We start from the raw sequence: 17,726 nt of genomic DNA, 5'->3' as shown, positions 1-17,726 counted from the left end.
GACAGCCCTCACCGACGGCGGGGCGCTCCCCACCCCGCGGGGCGCGCGCGCGTATGTGCGTGTAGTGTATGTGCATGTGTATGTATACGTGTGTGTGCGTCTGAAGGCTCCGGCGCAGGCTGCCTATTGGTATCTCCTCTTCGGCACCCTCCCTTCTCTCCCCCTCCCCCCTCCTCCCTTGCTGCTTTTGTCTTTTTTTTTTTTTTTTTTTTTTTTTTTTTTTTCAGGCTCATTTTGTGGAGTTTCTGCCCCTCTCTGCGTCAGCCCCACGTCACTTTGCCGGCAGCTCCCCGGCTTAGGCTGGAGCAGGAGCCGGAGCTGCTTTATTATCAGCTAGAGGGAGGAGGAGACGGTGCGTAAAGCGGCAGGCACGGCGCCCCGAGCCCTGCTGCCGCGGGCTGAGCCTCCCTCCCCGCCCGCCCTACCTCTGGCGGGCAGCAGCAGCCCGAGCCCTCGCAGGTAGGAGCGCAGCCTCCGCCACCTGCCCCCGCCGCTCCGCGCGTTTTGCAGCATCATCGGGAGCCGCCGCGGGGGCAGGCGGCGCCGCTGTCCGCCCGCCCGCGGGGCCAGGGGCAGGTGCCGCGCCGTGCCGGCGGCCCCGCTCGCTCCTTTCCGCCCCAGCGCTCGGCTCCTGCTCCTGCTCCCGCCGCCCCGCGGAGCCCGGGGCGGGCAGCGCCGCGGGTCGGCTGCGGCAGCGGCGCGGCGCGCCCATGTGAGTCCCGGCTGCGGGGTGCCCGCCCGCGGCGCGGAAGGCTGCTCACCCTCCGGGCGTGCGCCCCGGCAGCGGCGGCGGGAGCAGTAGGAGGCCGTCGGAGCAGCGCTGGAGTAAGCGCGGGCGGCATGGTGTCCTGGCGGCGGAGGCCGGGGCCCGGCCTGGCGCGGCTGTGGGGCTTGTGCTGCCTGGTGCTGGGCTGCTGGCGGGGCGCGCTGGGCTGCCCCGAGTCCTGCCGCTGCAGCTCCTGGCGGATCTGGTGCGCGGAGCCGGCGCCGGGCATCGCCTCCTTCCCCGTGCCGCAGTGGAGCACCGAGGACGACAATGTCACCGAGATGTGAGTATGGCCCGGGCCCGGGCCGGCCCCAACCCGGGCGCGGGGGTGGCGGGACGGAGCAGCCGGGAGACGCTGCGGGAGGGGGGCGGCGGGCAACTTCCCCGTGCCGAAAGGCACTTGCTCCGCGGGCAGATGCGGTGGCTGGAAGCTTAAAAGCCCGGTGTGATTTAATTTGGACGCGGCTTCCCAGAGATACCGCTGCGAGCCCATTTAGATGATGAATCCTAATTGCCCGCGATGCGGTTCCCGGGGAGCGCGGCGGGAGGTCGGCGCGGGGGTCGGCGCTGGACGCTGCGGGATCGCGGGGCAGCCGGGGAGCGGGTGGGCGCGCTGGGGGGCCGCCTTCTGCCCCGGCCCCTGCCCCTTCCTCTGCCGGGGGACGCGCAGCGCCCAGACCTCATCTCTGCGGCGGCCGCAGATCTGGAATGGGGGGGGGGGGGGGGGGGGGGCGGGGGGGCGTGTGTGTCAGCTATTTAGTTTTTAACTTTCTTTTCCTTGGTTTATTCCGAGAGTTTTGGTGGATGGCTTCCCCCCCTCCATCTCTCCTATGCTCTTTTTATAATAAAAAACCCCTCCAACAACAAAAAACAAAAAGGAAGGGGAAAAAAAAAGGAGGGGATGGGGCCGATTCTGGTGGAAGGGCCAGCAAACTATCTTCCGTGCCCTGGCCCTAGGCGTGCAAACCTGCTTTGCCCTTCTCACCAAGGTGGCTGGAAGGAGAAAATACTGAGCCTGCAGAGGAATGAGCGTTGTGCTGTGTGTCTCTACAAGTGCTGGAGGATTAGGAAACCGTCATTAATAGTGAGGAAGGTGCAAAAAGTTTTTTTTTTTTTTTTTCTCTCTTACCCATGCGTTGCTTCCATCCTCGTTCGCCTGCAGATGATAATCGGTGAGGGAGTTCTGTAGCTTTTCATATTCAATCCTGCATCGTTTCACAGCTCTGTAATCTGGCATCCACATATGTTGCCTGAGAAAAGCTGCAAAGGCTCTTGCTGAGCAAAAAATTTTGGATACTGGACTTGTAGATGATAGATCTGGGGAAAAAAACTTTCTAAGGTTTTTTTGTCCATCTCTATATTTCCCAATCCCTGTTGTTTCTGGATTGTTTTCCGTGATATTTTTAATATAAAAGATACCAGAATAGTCTCCCCAAAATCTATACAGATTTCTCACTGTTTGCATTCTCCATCCTTCTTCTCTTTTCAGTTTCCTTTAGAAACAATATAAAACCACCATGAAATACTGTGATTTTAGAGTAAATTCTAGCCTTTGGGCTACCTTTCTGCAGATTGCTGAAGTCAATTTGCAGCATTTCCCTGTGTGCGTTTGGGGAAAAAGCTGGAGACATTCATTTCTACTATTCATATATAGCCTACCTATGGTATATTTTTAGGACCGATGGTAAAGAAACAGTCTTTCTGAGTTGTTACAGCAGTTATTGTTTCAGATGTTTGTTTAATGTTCTGTGGATTGCTTCATTAAAAAAAAATGCTTTGAGCTATGCATCTCTGCTCATTTTCATAGGCTTTGCTAGCCTTATTATTCAGTACTTTCAAATTGAAGGTAACAAGGCAATTTCCTCCTAGAATTTAAACTCTGTTTAAAAAGGCCAGAGGAGAAAAGACATATGTAAATATGTATTCCAGCCATGATCAACTAAAAACATGTCTAGTCATTTTGCATTGATGCTTTTGGTTTTCATTTTCCTGTGCTTTTTGAGCATCACTGTCTTTACAGTTCTTTTCAGTTTTTACTGTATCATTCTGTGACATTGCATGTTGTTGTGTTTAGTGATCTAAAAATAATTTTGAGTCATGGATTTCTCAGGAGATGCTGTTGCACATATTTTAGATGGTCTTTTCATACGTACTTTAAACATAAAACACAGAGGCTCTTTAATTAGTTTATAGGCATAAATTAAAAATTGGACTGCAGTAGCTGTCACGTTATTTCATTGTGGGAGCTCAGTAAGCAGTAAATATGTAGGGAAGTGATTTTAATGTGGTAGATCCAGACTGTGGAAACATTTTTAACACCGCACATCTTGCTTTCTTCTAGCCAAGAAACAGGTTTAAGAGGCCGGGGCATGGCATTTTACTTGGGAAACTTCAGACCTGATTTTCCTTTTATGTGCTCTGTAGATACAGGAGGACAATTCCATCGGTCTCCGGTGGAATCACTCGGTATAAATAAGAGTGAGAAGACCATAAGACAATAATTTCTAGTAATTCATTCCCATGTATTTTCTGAGCGTCTGTTGAAACCCATCTTTCATGTGTTGCTGATGTCCTGCTTTTGATGGGAGTGTATCCCGCAGTCCTAGGCAAAATATCCACAGGCGCCCAGGATGCGCGTGGGCTGAGTCAAGATCCTGACCTGGGCCATGTGTGCTGGGAGTGTGGGGATAGCTGCAGGGTCAGGGTGGGCATGGTGGTGCAGAAGGGTGGCTGCCGGCCAGGTGGACGGCACCCAGCAAGCAGGATGTGAGTGGGCAGCGAGGTTTTCCCCTTTGCTCCAAGAGGTAGGAGAGAAAAAAGCTGGAGTGGTTCTGGTAGGAATAATGGAGCTGCGGTCCCACACATCGGGCAACCTCCACCTCCACCCAGGTGCTTCAGCTCTGTTTTGGCCCGTAGGTAAATTGTGGGTTAGAGCTTAATAAACACTCTGCTCCAAGTCCAGCTATTACTTGATTCACGGTTGGATCCGCCATCCAAACCCACTGAGAGCAGCAGGGAGATGCCCGGAGCACTTCTGCATCAGCCCTGTGAGGACCAGATGTGGAAACTTGGTGCAGGAGGGCATAAGAGTATTTATGACTGATGCTTTTCTTAGTCATCTTCCTCACTCTTTCCCTTCCTAATTGTTCTTGCATAGTTTTCTAGTAAGGTGAATGAAAGACAGATTTTGAAAATTCTCTGTCTCTAACAAGATTTTAGATTTGTCCAGTTGGCTGGGGTGCTGACGTGAGCTGGTCTTTATCTGGAAAGCATGTGCCGAAGCTAAAATCGCTTATCGTAACAGAGCTTAATCATAATAATTGGTAATTTTGATATCATTAGAGATAAATTGAACTCCAGAGTGAGATCCTGCATTAAAATCATGATATCAGTCATTGAAGCTGACATTAAGAGCCAAGGACCAAGAGTGGTGAGAGCAAAATTAGTATATAAGTATTGTTAAATCCATGCATTGTAGGCACGATAGCAGATAAGTAGTCCTTGGTGAGATCACTTGAGAAAAACTATTGATATGATAGTAAATGAGTAATTTTTAAAGCGCTTAGGGCTTTTTTGTAAAAGGACTGGTTTAATATTTTCTCATTAAGTAAAACGGTTTGTTAGTATATCTTAGTATATATGACTCTTCAAAGACTTTGATTTCAAAGTGTCTTCTTGCAGTACAAGTATATTCCTGGCTTAGTTTCACAGTTCTGGTATCGAGTCATTAATATGTTGACTTATGATTATTCAGGTGAATGGGGTTTGAAATTAATTGGTGTGTTTCAGGAAGAACTGCTTGCCAACAAAATAGTAGGTGACTTTTAAGCTCTTGCCTATTAAAAGAGAGAGGTGATTGTGTATTGCGTACATTTCAAAACCACAAAATAAATTTCTAATGCAGTTATATAAAGCACTCTAGAATTGTTAATAAATAAGACAGGATAAGTAATTTATAGAGTAAATTATTTAACAAGTCATGTGAGCTTGTGCTAAAAAAAAGGCATGTTTAAATTCATATGAAGCACAGAGCTGTCGGTATTTTGGGTCTCTTTCATTTTAGATTTGTAGGCTGTGGTAGATTTAATATAACATAAAACTGTCTGCCAGGCTTCTCAACCTCCAGCCCCTTCCTTCTCAAAAGAACTTTTGGCTGTGCAGCGTTGCATGGCTTGGCTGGATTTAAAGGTTATTTCTGGTGACTTTGAATTGTACAAGAAAACACGAGGCATCAGGCTACAAATTATTAAAGGTGTTTTGGACAGTGGTGATATAATAGCTACTTTTAGGAATCTGTCCTTTAAAAAAAAATAAATCTTCCTTTAAAAATCTAGGTAATTAGTTAAGGTGTGTTGTGAAAATCAGTTTTGTAATTTCTAGGCTCTGAAAATACCACAAAGCATTGGGTTTTGTATATACTGGGGTTCTTTTTTTGCTTGCAGGAAACCTTTTCTGTGACTTGTTTTAGTCCTTGTCCTTCCTGTGGGTGAGGACTGCTGGGGCTCCTTGGGGTCTGCACTGGGTCTGTCTCTGGCAGGCTGCGATGAGGCAGCCCAAGCTGGAGGAGAGCAGCATCCTTCAGGAGGTGGCCAGCATTGGGCAGGGTTGGGCTGCCAGGATGTTCCCCCTCCCTACGTGTCTCCGGTCACTCAAGGGTTTTAAGAGACATTTGGGATTTATATGCTAAAATGAAAGCCATTTGTATGAATTCAAGGATTTGGTCTTGAATACGTTGGTTTCAAGAAATTTCCACGTCTTTCCATAGTAATGAGAGAACAGAAGGCCCAGCAGTCCAGCCTGCGATATCTTTAGGATGGCATTTTCCAGATTGCTCAGGTTCTATTTTTTCTTTATTATTTTTATGCTGACAGTGTAAGGGAGAAAGTAGTGTAGCGAGATTCTAGATCCCAAATCATTGCAAAGCAAAAACTTTTACGTAACTGAACAAGGGCCTTACTTCTCCATTTTGGATTTTGTTTTAAAGTAAGAGGGAACCACTGCCCTCCCCCCCCCCCCGCCCTGTTCTTTTTGAATTGCAGTTCTTTCCCCCTCCCCCCTATTTGTCATCCGTCACTGCAAGAATGTCTAACAATATGTTGATGAAGGTGGCCATCCAAATGTCCTTGCCCAAGCTGGATGAGTGTAGCAGATGATGAAGAGTAATAAAAGATGAAAAACAGAGTAGAGAGCTCTAAAACCATCTCAGTGCTTTATTGATGTTAAATTTATATTTAGTTTGTTACATCTGAAAAACCTCTCTTTGAAAACTGTCCTTTAAAAAGTGAAGCACTGATTGTATAAATTCATTAATTTATGTGCATTTCAAAATCACAGAATTTTGAAAGCCACATGCTTGTACTACCTGGGATATGAATACGCTCTGTTACTGGGTGCTGTTTGTATTTGCTAAGATCTCTTCATCCAAATGTATGAAGGCACATAGCAGCTATTAAAATTAAATATAATTCTTGTTCAGTTGTGAACCTATATTTTCAGAAACTGCATAAAGCAGATCAAACTACTCCCCCTCCTGAAATACGCATGTGGAGATCCTGTTTCTTACATAGCTACTATTAACTGTAACATTGCAGAATCATAATGGGCTTATGGGAAAGGAGCCATGCCATGGAAATTCTGTTGTGAATATGCAATTTGGTTTTTTTTTTTTTTTTTAATTTTCCTTGAAGAAAAAATGACCTGCATTGAGTGTTGATCATCGACAGAACTTATAGCTGAAACTTAAATATATTTAATACCGGTTCAGCTACTCTTGTTTCTGGCTTGTGTTGTCATCAGTAGGATAAATCCTTGAAGATCAGATTTCAGGTCAGTAGTCTTTGGTTCCTAGACAAGGCCTGAAGAAATGAGATTTTTTTTTTTTTTCCAGAAGTAAGAGAAAGTGGAACAAGGCAGGCCCAAGGCATTTTCAGAGGCAGTTTTAAGAGATCGTAATCTCTGACTGGTGTGACTCGAACCGGCCTTTTGCCAAGCCTGCTGGTCCTGGTCCAACAAGGTACTTAGATGCCTTTTATTTCAGGGGAAGCTGAAGCTGAGATTCTGGCCTTGTTAAAGTCAGCGGCAAAACTGGATGGAATTAGCATTTCACCAGGGTAGAATAGTTTAGAGGACACACACGAAGGGTGAAAAGAACTTTGAATCAAGCATTTTCCTGCCTGTTTTAAGATTGGAAGAGGCCTGTTGCTCCATTATTTGATGTGTTTTTGAGTGGTGGCTTTTCAATCTCAAGTGTTCCCCTACTGCGTGAAGACTAAATATGTTGAGGCAAGAGGAAGCTGAGATTGACTATTTTAGAGGAATCTTTTACAAAGTTTTAGATAATTCTGTATTGAAATGAACCTTCATCTCCATGTGCAAAACAGTAGCGGCTGCAGTCATGACAGCACCTTGTGTTGGATCCATGGAGGATATATGGTTCACTGTATACAGTTGTGTGATGTATAAATAAAAGAAGGGCAATACATTAAATAAAGTTGCTGAAACACAAAAACAGTGAAAATGCCAACACTTCTGAGCTCCTTCTGGAAGAGTCTGTTGACAGAGCTCTAGTTAGGGCTGGGCAAATCACCTATTTTTCCTCTTTGACAGTTGAGCCAAAAGAAATCTTCCAGTTTTAAATTTAAATGAAATTATTTTTACCTTTCTTGTTTCCTAACCATACATGTAAAAATAATTAAGGCCGTATTCAGCAGATATCCTGTGAAGCGCGGATGTCCCGCATTGCACAATCAGATGCTGTATTCCATACGAAGAGTGTATAGGACATGACTTTTCCCATTCTTTTGCAACAACTGTCTGATTTTCTGAATGCCAGACGGCACAGCGAGCATATGTGGATAAATCACGTGCACATACTGGGCATGTCAGACTTAATGGGCACGGACTGGGCGGCTTTCCACAGCGTGTGCTGCGGGTGTCATGCGCTGGACTTACTAATCATGTCTGGGACTGTCCCAGGCCTCAGCATTTAAAATCTGGCAAGTCCCTACGAACTGTGTAGCGAAGGCACTTAACTGAGCTGGCTACTCTTGCTAGCAATGAAGAGCCCGCTTCTTCCGGGAAGTGATTCAAGAGGCTAAATTACGTTTCTACTGCAAATTATCCGATGGAGGCATCCCCATGTTTGTCCACTGAGTATAAGAAAACCCTGGGGACTTAGTTCACTGGGGGGCAGTGGAAATAGCAAGACCTTCCTTTCAGCGAGTAGGGTCACTGTGGAATAAGATGTTTTATGTGGTCCCAGATGAACCATTTCAGCAGAGCATGCGGGGAGCTGCTCTGCTTGAAGCTGAGCATGGATCTGAACCAAGGTCTTACATGTCAGCAGCTTAACTGCTGTCCTGTATGGTGTACAGATGTGGGCTTGCCTCTGGTCTTCCCGTCTGAGTCGCCATACTTGGCGTGGAGTAGTTAAATGTGCTTTTGGGTCAGAGAGCAGGACAGTCAGTTTCAGCTAAGCGACTGCGATGCTTATTTGTGTAGTGAGACAGCTGGGTCCTGCTCCACTGAGTGTTCAATTGCAGCAAGAATCAGAACAGCACGAACAGGTAAGGTTGAGACTGCCCTCTCTGAGGTTGCTTTATAGTATGGTATCTTATGAGAAACTGGAATTACATTCCCTTAGGGAGAGGAAGGAATTGAACCTGGTACTCCTGCACACTGCTGGAGCATTATTTCCAGCATTTCTTGCAAATCTGCAGTCTTCTACCTCATACAGATGTGTCTTTTTTTTTTTTTTTCTTATTTTCTCTTACCAGGTGAATCTGTTTGGTGAATATGGGTCTAGTTCAGGAAGATGAATTTTTTTTTTGGCTACTAGGTGGGTGAATAGTCTATTGCATATTCATCTCCTACCTCTCCCTCCTGTCTTGCCTCTTCCTAATTTTTAGACACAGGTTTTTTAACACATTAATGCATACTGTGATCCTTGCCTGGTAAACACGTACACTGTTCTCTCCTGCTGAGAGCAGTTCTGTTGACTTCTTGGGACTGACTATGTATGTATTGTACTGAAGCATGTGCTGAAGTATTTTACAGTTTAGAGTGGTAGCAATATAAGTATCTTTTGAAGACTGTGTATTCCAGACATATTTATACATATACACAAAATTTTATACTTCTCCAGTTAGTTAGATTCAAATAGATTTACAAACATTTTGATTTGGCACAAATCCACATGGGACATCAAGGCACCTAGACAGAAGAATACTAATGCTGGATACTGCTTCTGCACTAGACATCACTGCAGATCCCAGGCATGTTTGCATGCAGCAACAGTCTTGTTGCCTGGACCCTGTGTCATTTGGGGGATGTGGACCTAGGTGGCACAGCTGCAGAAATAGATACCACTTGTCCTGGAGGTGGGTGTGGGTGGAAGAACGACTCTGACCATCTTCCCTGCCCTGAATTTTTCTCCCAACCCTCCATGGCATTCCTGTCTGCATGGAGACAGGGCAGTTGTTCCTGGTTTGCTTGGTCTGGTTTTATGTGTAGTTTTTGCCTGCTGTAGAGCACTTCTGCACATTCTTATGGCGTTTAATGAACAAACAATTTAACTTGAAGCAATTTTGCTCTTCACAGTAGGTATCTGAAATGGAAGGTTTAGGAGATGAGAGTCCTAACAGTTGAAGGTATCATCGAAATGTCTGCTCAATCTTGTATAATTGCTGGTGAGCATTTCACCTTCACCATGCACATCCTGGGGCGAAGGGGAATGCTGCGTGGGTGTGTAGGTTGGAGGAGTGCTGAAAGGTGTGCGCAGCGGTGCGGTGTGGTCATGAGAACCATAAGGAGAAACAGGCTGGCAGATGAGCAAAATATTACTGTACTCATAAGCAGTGGCAGGGAGAAAAGCTGTAATGGTAAATGAAGAATGCTGTGAAAGTAGCGGCGGGTAAGGAGAAGGCAGCTTTGCAGAAATAGTGAAGTTTCAAGACTACTGTAGCAAAAGATGTCACCTTGTGAGAGAGGTACATGCAGTGAGAGTTTAGTTTGAAGGGAAAATGGTGGAGATGATCTGAGACTTGAAATTGTGTTAAAATGGAAAATTAATGTGTATTTTCCTAAAGTATAACAATAAAGACATCCATGAGCAGGTTTTTAAGTAAAGTTGATCTCACTCTGGAAGAGGCAATACATATATGTCAGGCAGCAGCAGAACAGAAATACAAAGAGAAACCTGAAATACCTAGGATGCTTATCTGCATGTACCATTGCAAGAGAGAATTTCCCAAAAATCAAACTGGCCAAGTACAGCAACATGGAAAGTTATGGAAACAGTGGCAGCAATGTGGCAGTCGGCATGAGTATTAGAAATACTCTGGAAACTGACAAATGTGCAGAAAGTGTAATAAACATCATTGTGCTAATACATGCAGTGCAAGTAAGAAACTACTTATATTAAGTGAAGAACAGGATTCCTCAGGTGAAGAGAAAGTGCTTTTTTTAGGAATGCTGATGGAAGAAGCTAAAAATTCAAAAGCCTGGCCAATTAAAATTAGGAGAAATGGACTATACAGGACAGAGAACAGAATGGAAATAAATGTGATAAAAGAAAGTGAAATAGAGAACTGTGAAGAGCACATAAGTGTGGAAGAGTGAAGAGTGCCTCTGAAAGGCTTTAGCAAAAAAGCAATTTTAATGCTGTTGAAATGCTTTCTGAAAAATGCATTGGTTAAATATACATAGTAAGATTCATGTTGACATACGGAAGATGGCAACCTGTTCTGGGCCTAGAAGACTGCAGTAAATGTCAAGAGACTCAATATCATGAGAAGATATTGAGACAACCCATAAGCCTTTTGAAATGCTTTGGTAACATCATGTGAAGATGTATTTATGTATGTCTTACATTAAAAGACAAGGTATGTCTTGGAGAAGACACAGATCTGTGGTCAGGGCTGCACAAGATGTTTCATGGGTCTTGGGAAAGAGGCTAGGAAATCAATTGTGAACCATGGCAGCAGATGGTATCATTTGAAGAATGGAAAAACATCTACCAATTGGGTTCTCTATACAGTAATTGCAGAGAAAAAGGGTAGAGATTATGACCATATGTAGACTCTCAAGACTTAAATAAAAACAGAAGAAGGAAAATTTTTGCTGGCTTATGGGAAGGGAAATATTGTTTGAGATGTCAGGAGTCAAATTATTCAGCAAATTTAATGCATTAACAGGATATAGATAGGTTTTCCTGGATAGATGGCTTCAATAGATGGCTTCAAGTTTTGCAGTTTCACTCCTATGTTTGGAAGTACTACCTTTTGATCTGTCTTTGGCATGAGGTGTATTGCATGCCATGAATCAGACAGTGGACAGTGTAGCAGGTGCAGACACATGTCTTGATGATCCAGTGAATATCAGAGCAGATTGAACAGAGTATTTGGCATTCCAAGAGCCAGTAATTTTAAACTGAATAAAGCCAGGTATTAATGTCAAACAGTGGAAATAATATATGTGGGGGGAAGACTGACCTCAGAGGGAATTTCAGAGGGAATTTCTTATGTTGAATCAAAGAGTCAGGGAATACTGAACATGTCAAAAGCTGGAGATGGGAAAAAGAAGCATATTGATTTCTGTCAACAGGTTATCTAACTCGGAAGGATGCGCAGCTCACTTAAGACATCCCTTCCACAAAGTCACTGCCTGAGCATGGGCGCTGGAACAAGAGAATTCAAAGGTTTTGCCATCAACCAAGATGCTTTAATGTTTTGATTCACTGAGGGTCCTAACAAGATGCAACCTAAAGAATGGTTAGGAGCAATCTTACTGTGCTGCTATGGAACTGATGTTGTGCCGTTCTGATTTGCATCGGGGCCAGTGACAGCTACAGAGGTGGTGTATGCAAGTGCTGAAAAAGAGGTTTTGTTACTCGTCTTTGAAGAGTCACTGCACTAAGTAGTTCTGTGGATGAAAGAAATGTCACATATACGTGTTTGCGTATATTCATTCCTTTCAGATGCTCTTTCTTCTTTGCAAATGAAATAATAATAATAAAAAAAGGATTAGTCTTATGTCTGCTTTCTGTTGAGAACTATTGAAAAGCCACATTTACTACTCTCCTTTTGTACGTTATTTAATTTGTGAATTTTAGTGTATCTATTATAAAGGGACTGTACAGGAATTTAAGCCTCTTCCTAACAGTCTGCAGAGATGATTTCATACACGGTGGATGAAATGTGTTTTGTAGATAAGTATATAAGTGATTAAGACATATATTTTTGAATAAATAGGTTATTGTCTGGTCAGCTGATACTTCTTTCTGCCTGTATCAAGGAATATCAACATTTCCAAAACATCTTTGCTAACGAAAAGCTAGACTGTAGCTATCAATTGTCCTCTGGAGAAATGTCAAAAATTGATGTCTTGGTGAAGTATCAAATGTATGAAGTTCATGGAGCTCAGGGGGGAGCACAGGTCTCCAAATGGACAAAATAGTTAAATTAGCTTTGTGTGCATTTTGGGGAAAGTAATTCTGAAGGTGGAGCTCATCAAGGGCATGAATCTTAAATCTGGAAAGCTGCATGAAATGTCTTGAGAGTTTGCTTGATTTGGTAGTGTGCTATTTGAAGAGAACAGAACAAACACCTTGAAGCCAAACCAGAAACTGTAAGTAAGCCCGAGGGTGCATTACATTTCATTTTCTCTGTCTCTAAATATAGTAACTGTTTCCTTAAACTCTGCATTGCAGACATAGTATTTTTACTTTTGCCTTCATGTTCGCTTACTGTAAAGAGGGAACTAAGGTTGGCTGGTAAACCGTGGACTTTCCATTTCCCAGGGACTTGTAGTCATAAGCAAGAGTATGGATCTGCTTCTGCAGTGCCAAAACAACATTGGGATCTCCACTGAATTCCCGCTATCTCATGCTTTAAGCTGGTGGGTTGGCACTAATTGTTCAGGATGATGGCTTTGGAGAAGCATTTCCCAATGGCAACTGCATACTACTAATTGGTTACTACTAATTGGATAATCATAGTTGGCGTGTTGGTGTGGAGCAGTATGTCTGAGTGCCACTGTCTTCTGTCAGTTGACACAGCCACACATCAAGAACAGGGAATTCTTGAAGGTAACTGTGATCTGTGACCTTGGCCCTGAGCTGCTGAGTTCCATACCACCCTGAACAACGCATTATCTGAATGTGGGATATGTGGAGTGAAGGATTTGCTCAAAAATGGGTGTGCCTGTGGCTGTAGAAAAAGATCCCAGAGTTAGTTATGGCAGCTCCAGAGCTGCAGTACTAGCACGTGGAGAGCTACCTCCTGTAGTCTTCTGTGACTCATGGTTAAATACTCTAGGCTGGAGGGAAAAACTTAAGGAGCTTGTGATAGTGGCAATCCATTTTGCACTCTTTGTGAAATACAGAGTTATTTACAGTTTTTAAAAAAAATGCCACCACAGCACTTGCTTGGAATTTGTCATGAGACACCAAGACAGCCAAGGAGTCGAGTACCTGTTTGTAAAATTTCTGAATGCTAGGTAAGTCCGCAGTGGACTGACTCAACACAATGCCTCTTTCCTGAGTTACGGCATGCTCTTTTAGCAGTGGAAGTTCTGTTTCTCGAGGTTGGGCTCATGAAATCTGGCACTGATGGTACCAGATGGAGACAGCAAAATAGAATAAAATAATTGGAGTGAGCCTGTATATCTGTAGAGAACTTGTCACTTGTAGGTGTCTATATCATGCTCATCGTTTGCTGGTAGTTTCCTTCCTAGGGGCAGCTTGGCCCTATATATAGAAAGATTTCTTGGTTGAGCAGAGATCATATCATTGGTCCCTGCATCTGTCTGAAACCTGGCATTCCTGATATGCAGCATTGTGTAGCTCTGTGCTTCATTTTCAAACTATGTGAGTTCACACCCCTCGAGCATTATTTTAAATTTGGTTTCATAGAGGCTGCAAATGAAACCCATTTAAATCTGCCAAGTTTCATCAGGTATAGTGTCAAGCTTACAAATTTTGCATGATTTTGATGCATAACCATAAATCAGCCCAGGTGTGCTGAAAATGTCCCTGAGTTTTAGGATACCTTTTGATGAACTTGGTCTGACATGTGAGTTTGTAAGAAAATACAGCACTAGGGAACTTTGCAGTGTTTAATTGTCGATGCTACCATACAGCTCTCACAGTAGTGTAGACTAGGGACATACATGACCTGTCATTAAATGGTAATTCATCTACTGACAGTTCAATGTCTGGAGTGTGCTGCCTTTTTCCCTAAAGATTTAGTGAAAAAATAATTCAGAGTATACAGTTTTCCCAAAGTTCAGAAACATTTCACCAGGGAATGTTTATTAATTTTAAAAACTTTTTTTCCCAGCTGTATGAACCAGAGCTAGACATAGAATTGATTTATTTTTTGGAGTGTTAAGAAAATATGTTTCCCATAAAGGGAGTTTGCTGGCAACAGAAATACTTCTGGAGCTGAATTACAGTGTTATTTGTTTGCATCTATGTTGTTAAGACTAGTGCGCGCTGGTTTTCCAGCATGTCCTTATAGCTCTAAATGGAGCAGTATACCTTAACGTATGCTAATCCAGAGGAAATAGAGTAAATCAAATAAGTTAGGAAGGCGTACTTCCGCTGACCAGTTTTGTTCAGGTTAAGGAAAAGATTTGAACGTTAGAGTGAAATCTTTTTTTGAGCTATTGAGGCACAAAATAATCTAGACTGCTTAAAGGACAGAATCTGCTTTCTCTTTATGCTCTTACAGCTCAGAGGTTGCTTCACTGATGTTATACATGCTGTATCCATAGGCTTTCACATGTGTAATGAGCAGAAATGAAGACCACCGTCTTAAAGAAGAACTCATTTGGAGGACTTAACTCTTCTACAATAGGTTTTTAAAATACCTATCCCAGCATGTTGCAGAAGTGAAGTATGACTGTGTGACATTATTCAATAACTGCTGAAGTGTGCTGAGATGAACGTGTTACTGTAGGTTGCAAAGTGCAGTCAGTAGGTGTGTGATTCTGAATGCCTTTATTAGAATTAATAAGTAGTTTACAAAGGGGAGATGAAATTAAAGGTCTGAAAACAAATACTGTTTACTGATGACTCATTGTAAGAGAGGCAGAATGCTATAATATAATCAAGCAAATAGTATGGTAGACAGCTGGGGGTTTGGTTTAGAGGCAGCAGTCGGTATTTTGTGAGCTGGTGAGTGCGATCTGACTGGGTACTATCCAGCCGTGTTTTCGCGGTGCTAGGCTTTGCTGTGGTGTGCTTCCAAGCTCTTCACGTGACTTCAGCCCGCCCTGAGCCTGGATGTTTTTCTTCTGTGCTGCAGTAGAAATGTTAAGTTAAAGAACAGGGTGGATATTCTTAAGGGCAGACAGGCAAATTACATTTCTCAGCATTGCCCACTGCAAGTCAGAGCTTTTAGAGTATTAATGTTTGATGATAAGTAACATCAAGGTAGAGTAGTAGTGAAGAAGGTAAAAATAGACTTCAGTTAGGGAGAGGTTTTATTTCAAACCTCCCTCTAAATTAAGCAGAACAACTTCCCCTCAAAGTGTACAGCTACAGTCATCGTACTCCTTCCTTTCTCACTGCTATAAAATAGCTGCAAAGGCTTAACTTAAAACAGACTTGTTAAGCAAGTAGGAAGCATAAGAGGACGTGACCCGCTTATGGTAAATTACATCTGTCCACTCTTTCTTCAGGCATTTCCAACTGTGTGAAATTTGCTTTATTGTCATGTTCTGCACTGAGAGTGTTTTTACAAATCATTGCAGAGCAGTTATTGTTTTGAGTTAGTCGCACTTAGCTAGAATATCTTCTGGGTCCCTACTCGAAGTATGGTTATGGAAAATCAGTGGTTTCTTTCAGTTCTTTCAGTTAGGAACTGGAATCATAAATCATTCACCATAAAAAGATTAGTAAAGTATGCCCCCCACCCTGCTTTTCTTTTAAGGGATGCAATAAGAAGGAAAGAAAAGATCAGAACTCCATGCTGATTCATCTTCCCTAATATCATCCTTTTGGCTGATTCCCTAACGGATCAACACTGATCTTTTTATATAGATTGTGTGCTCATACTCTGATGTTCGTCTGATGTAAATTGTGGTAGCTTTATTAACTTCAGTAGAGCGGAGCTGTTTTACACTGGGTGAGGCTTACCACAGGATGTAATACATTAAAATGTTTTTGTGCAACATTAAGTTATGTCAAGTTCTGAAGCTTCTCATAGTGGGAGGTTCTGCTAAATGTTTTTGTGATTAAAATTGCAATGTCAGATTTGGATGGGTGATAAGTACGTTTAAGTGATGGATCTGTGTTCTGGCAGTTTGTCAGGGGCTTTTTTTGATGGCTTAATCTTCAGCTAGTACAACTGGTCGCTCAGTTTCTTTTCTTTTACTCTTCTGGGTCTCTTTTCCTTCTGTGTTTCTCTGTCCCTTTTCCTCGATTCCTGCTCTTCTGTGTTTTCCCTATCTGTATCTGGTCTTGACAGGATTCTCGTTGGTTGAACACTGAGGGCAGGATGAGGAAGTCATCTTTGATACCTCTTGCATAACTTTGTTTTAGCATGATGAGGTCCAAGTGACAGAGAAGGTAACACAATTAAATCATGAGTTCTTCTTCAGGGCAGGTTCAGCAGAAGGATGATCATTCACTTCTAAGACTCTCAGGTGGAAGAACTGATAGTCTTTTATAAACTGTTTTCTTGTGTTTACTTGGCCAAATATGTAAATACACCAGCCAACGAACAAAAAAAAATAGATTAATAAACCCCAACAGAGTATATCAGATTGCCTAAAAAAATCCAAGGAAGGAAACACAAAATACGAAGGACTCTATTATCCTATAGTGGGCACACCGTCTTAATCTTATCCTGAGAAGTCCTGCAGAGCAGTCAGTGTCATATGATGCTGTAGTAATGTGTTTTGTCTAGCATCATGCATTGTCTTTTTACTGCCCTTCTTTTTCCCAGGGGACAATGAATCCCATTAGGGGAAACTTTTTGCTTTTCCTGGTACTTGGCAAGAGCATAGCCCAAGTCAGCTTTGCAGCTTTGGAGTGGAGCCCAATCCAACTTTTGGGATCCTCAAGCTTCTGTTGAGATGTGGACACACAGTGAATTTCTTTAACACACTAGTTGAGGTAGATGGGTTGCTTTGGGAAAGCAATACACTTTCTTTCCAATTCATGAGAATTCCTTAAATTAAATTAAAAAAAAAATGCTTAAAATGAAAACAAGTTTTATTCTAGCAAAGAAAGACTCCACTTTAGGAAAACCTGCAGCTTTATTTAGTGCTGGATGCTCAAGAAAATGCATGTCAATCTCTGTTTAGGTTTTTCTGGGACTAGGGTTATCTTTTGAATGTATGAACTCTTTAGCAAGGCATCTCTTAGGTCATACATACATCTTTTCAGCCCATAATGTCATTAAATTGCAGTTTCCACTGATTTCTTCTTCCTAGACTGCATGAATTGCACTGTAAAACTTCTTCTTGCTGCAGAAGAGGTAGCAGATTATGTATCATCCCATGCATTATCTGTGAAACATTTAATTTTCAGTCTGTGGGATGTCACTGGTTATTTGTAGATCTCACCTGATGACTGGCTTGCATACCCACATCCTTTTGGGGTTTAAGGGGGATATTCATGGGGTGTGAGTGGACTCTGTGCTTTGGTCTACTATGGCAGTTTCTCTTAATTTTCACTTGTGCGTGTAACATGATGAAGTACATCCTCTGTTTTCTTATTGCCACACCTTGTAAATAGAAGTAAAATTACTTTATAGCAGGAAGAAAATCAGTTGAACGAGTGATTAAGCTAACAACATGAGAGAAGACTAGGGCAGTCCCATCCCCTCTCAATTTAAGTGGGGGTAACTCCACTGCCACCATTAAAGTTGACCCTTTTGCTGTTGTGAAATCCTTGAGGTAGGGAAGTGTGTCTTGGAAAACTGTGACACTGTAATGCATCGTTATTTGCTGT

General features: G+C 42.9%; 1 protein-coding gene across 2 annotated transcripts in view; it reads left to right on the top strand.

Annotated features, from left to right (window-relative positions):
- Positions 1 to 243: 243 nt before the first annotated feature.
- Positions 244 to 17,726, top strand: part of NTRK2 (neurotrophic receptor tyrosine kinase 2) — a 206,027-nt gene continuing 188,544 nt past the window's right edge. The window contains exon 1 of one of the 2 annotated variants that reach the window (XM_075739975.1): positions 244 to 1,049. In XM_075739975.1, coding sequence (XP_075596090.1) covers positions 841 to 1,049 — 209 coding nt within the window. In that variant the 5' untranslated portion in view covers positions 244 to 840. The remainder of the gene's footprint in view (positions 1,050 to 17,726) is intronic. The other variant, XM_075739976.1, reaches the window with a different exon arrangement.

The sequence above is a fragment of the Balearica regulorum genome, chromosome Z (assembly GCF_011004875.1).
Source record: "Balearica regulorum gibbericeps isolate bBalReg1 chromosome Z, bBalReg1.pri, whole genome shotgun sequence".
NCBI lineage: Eukaryota > Metazoa > Chordata > Aves > Gruiformes > Gruidae > Balearica > Balearica regulorum.
Note: the sequence above shows the minus strand (reverse complement) of the source record. Positions and strands in the feature narration are given on the sequence as shown.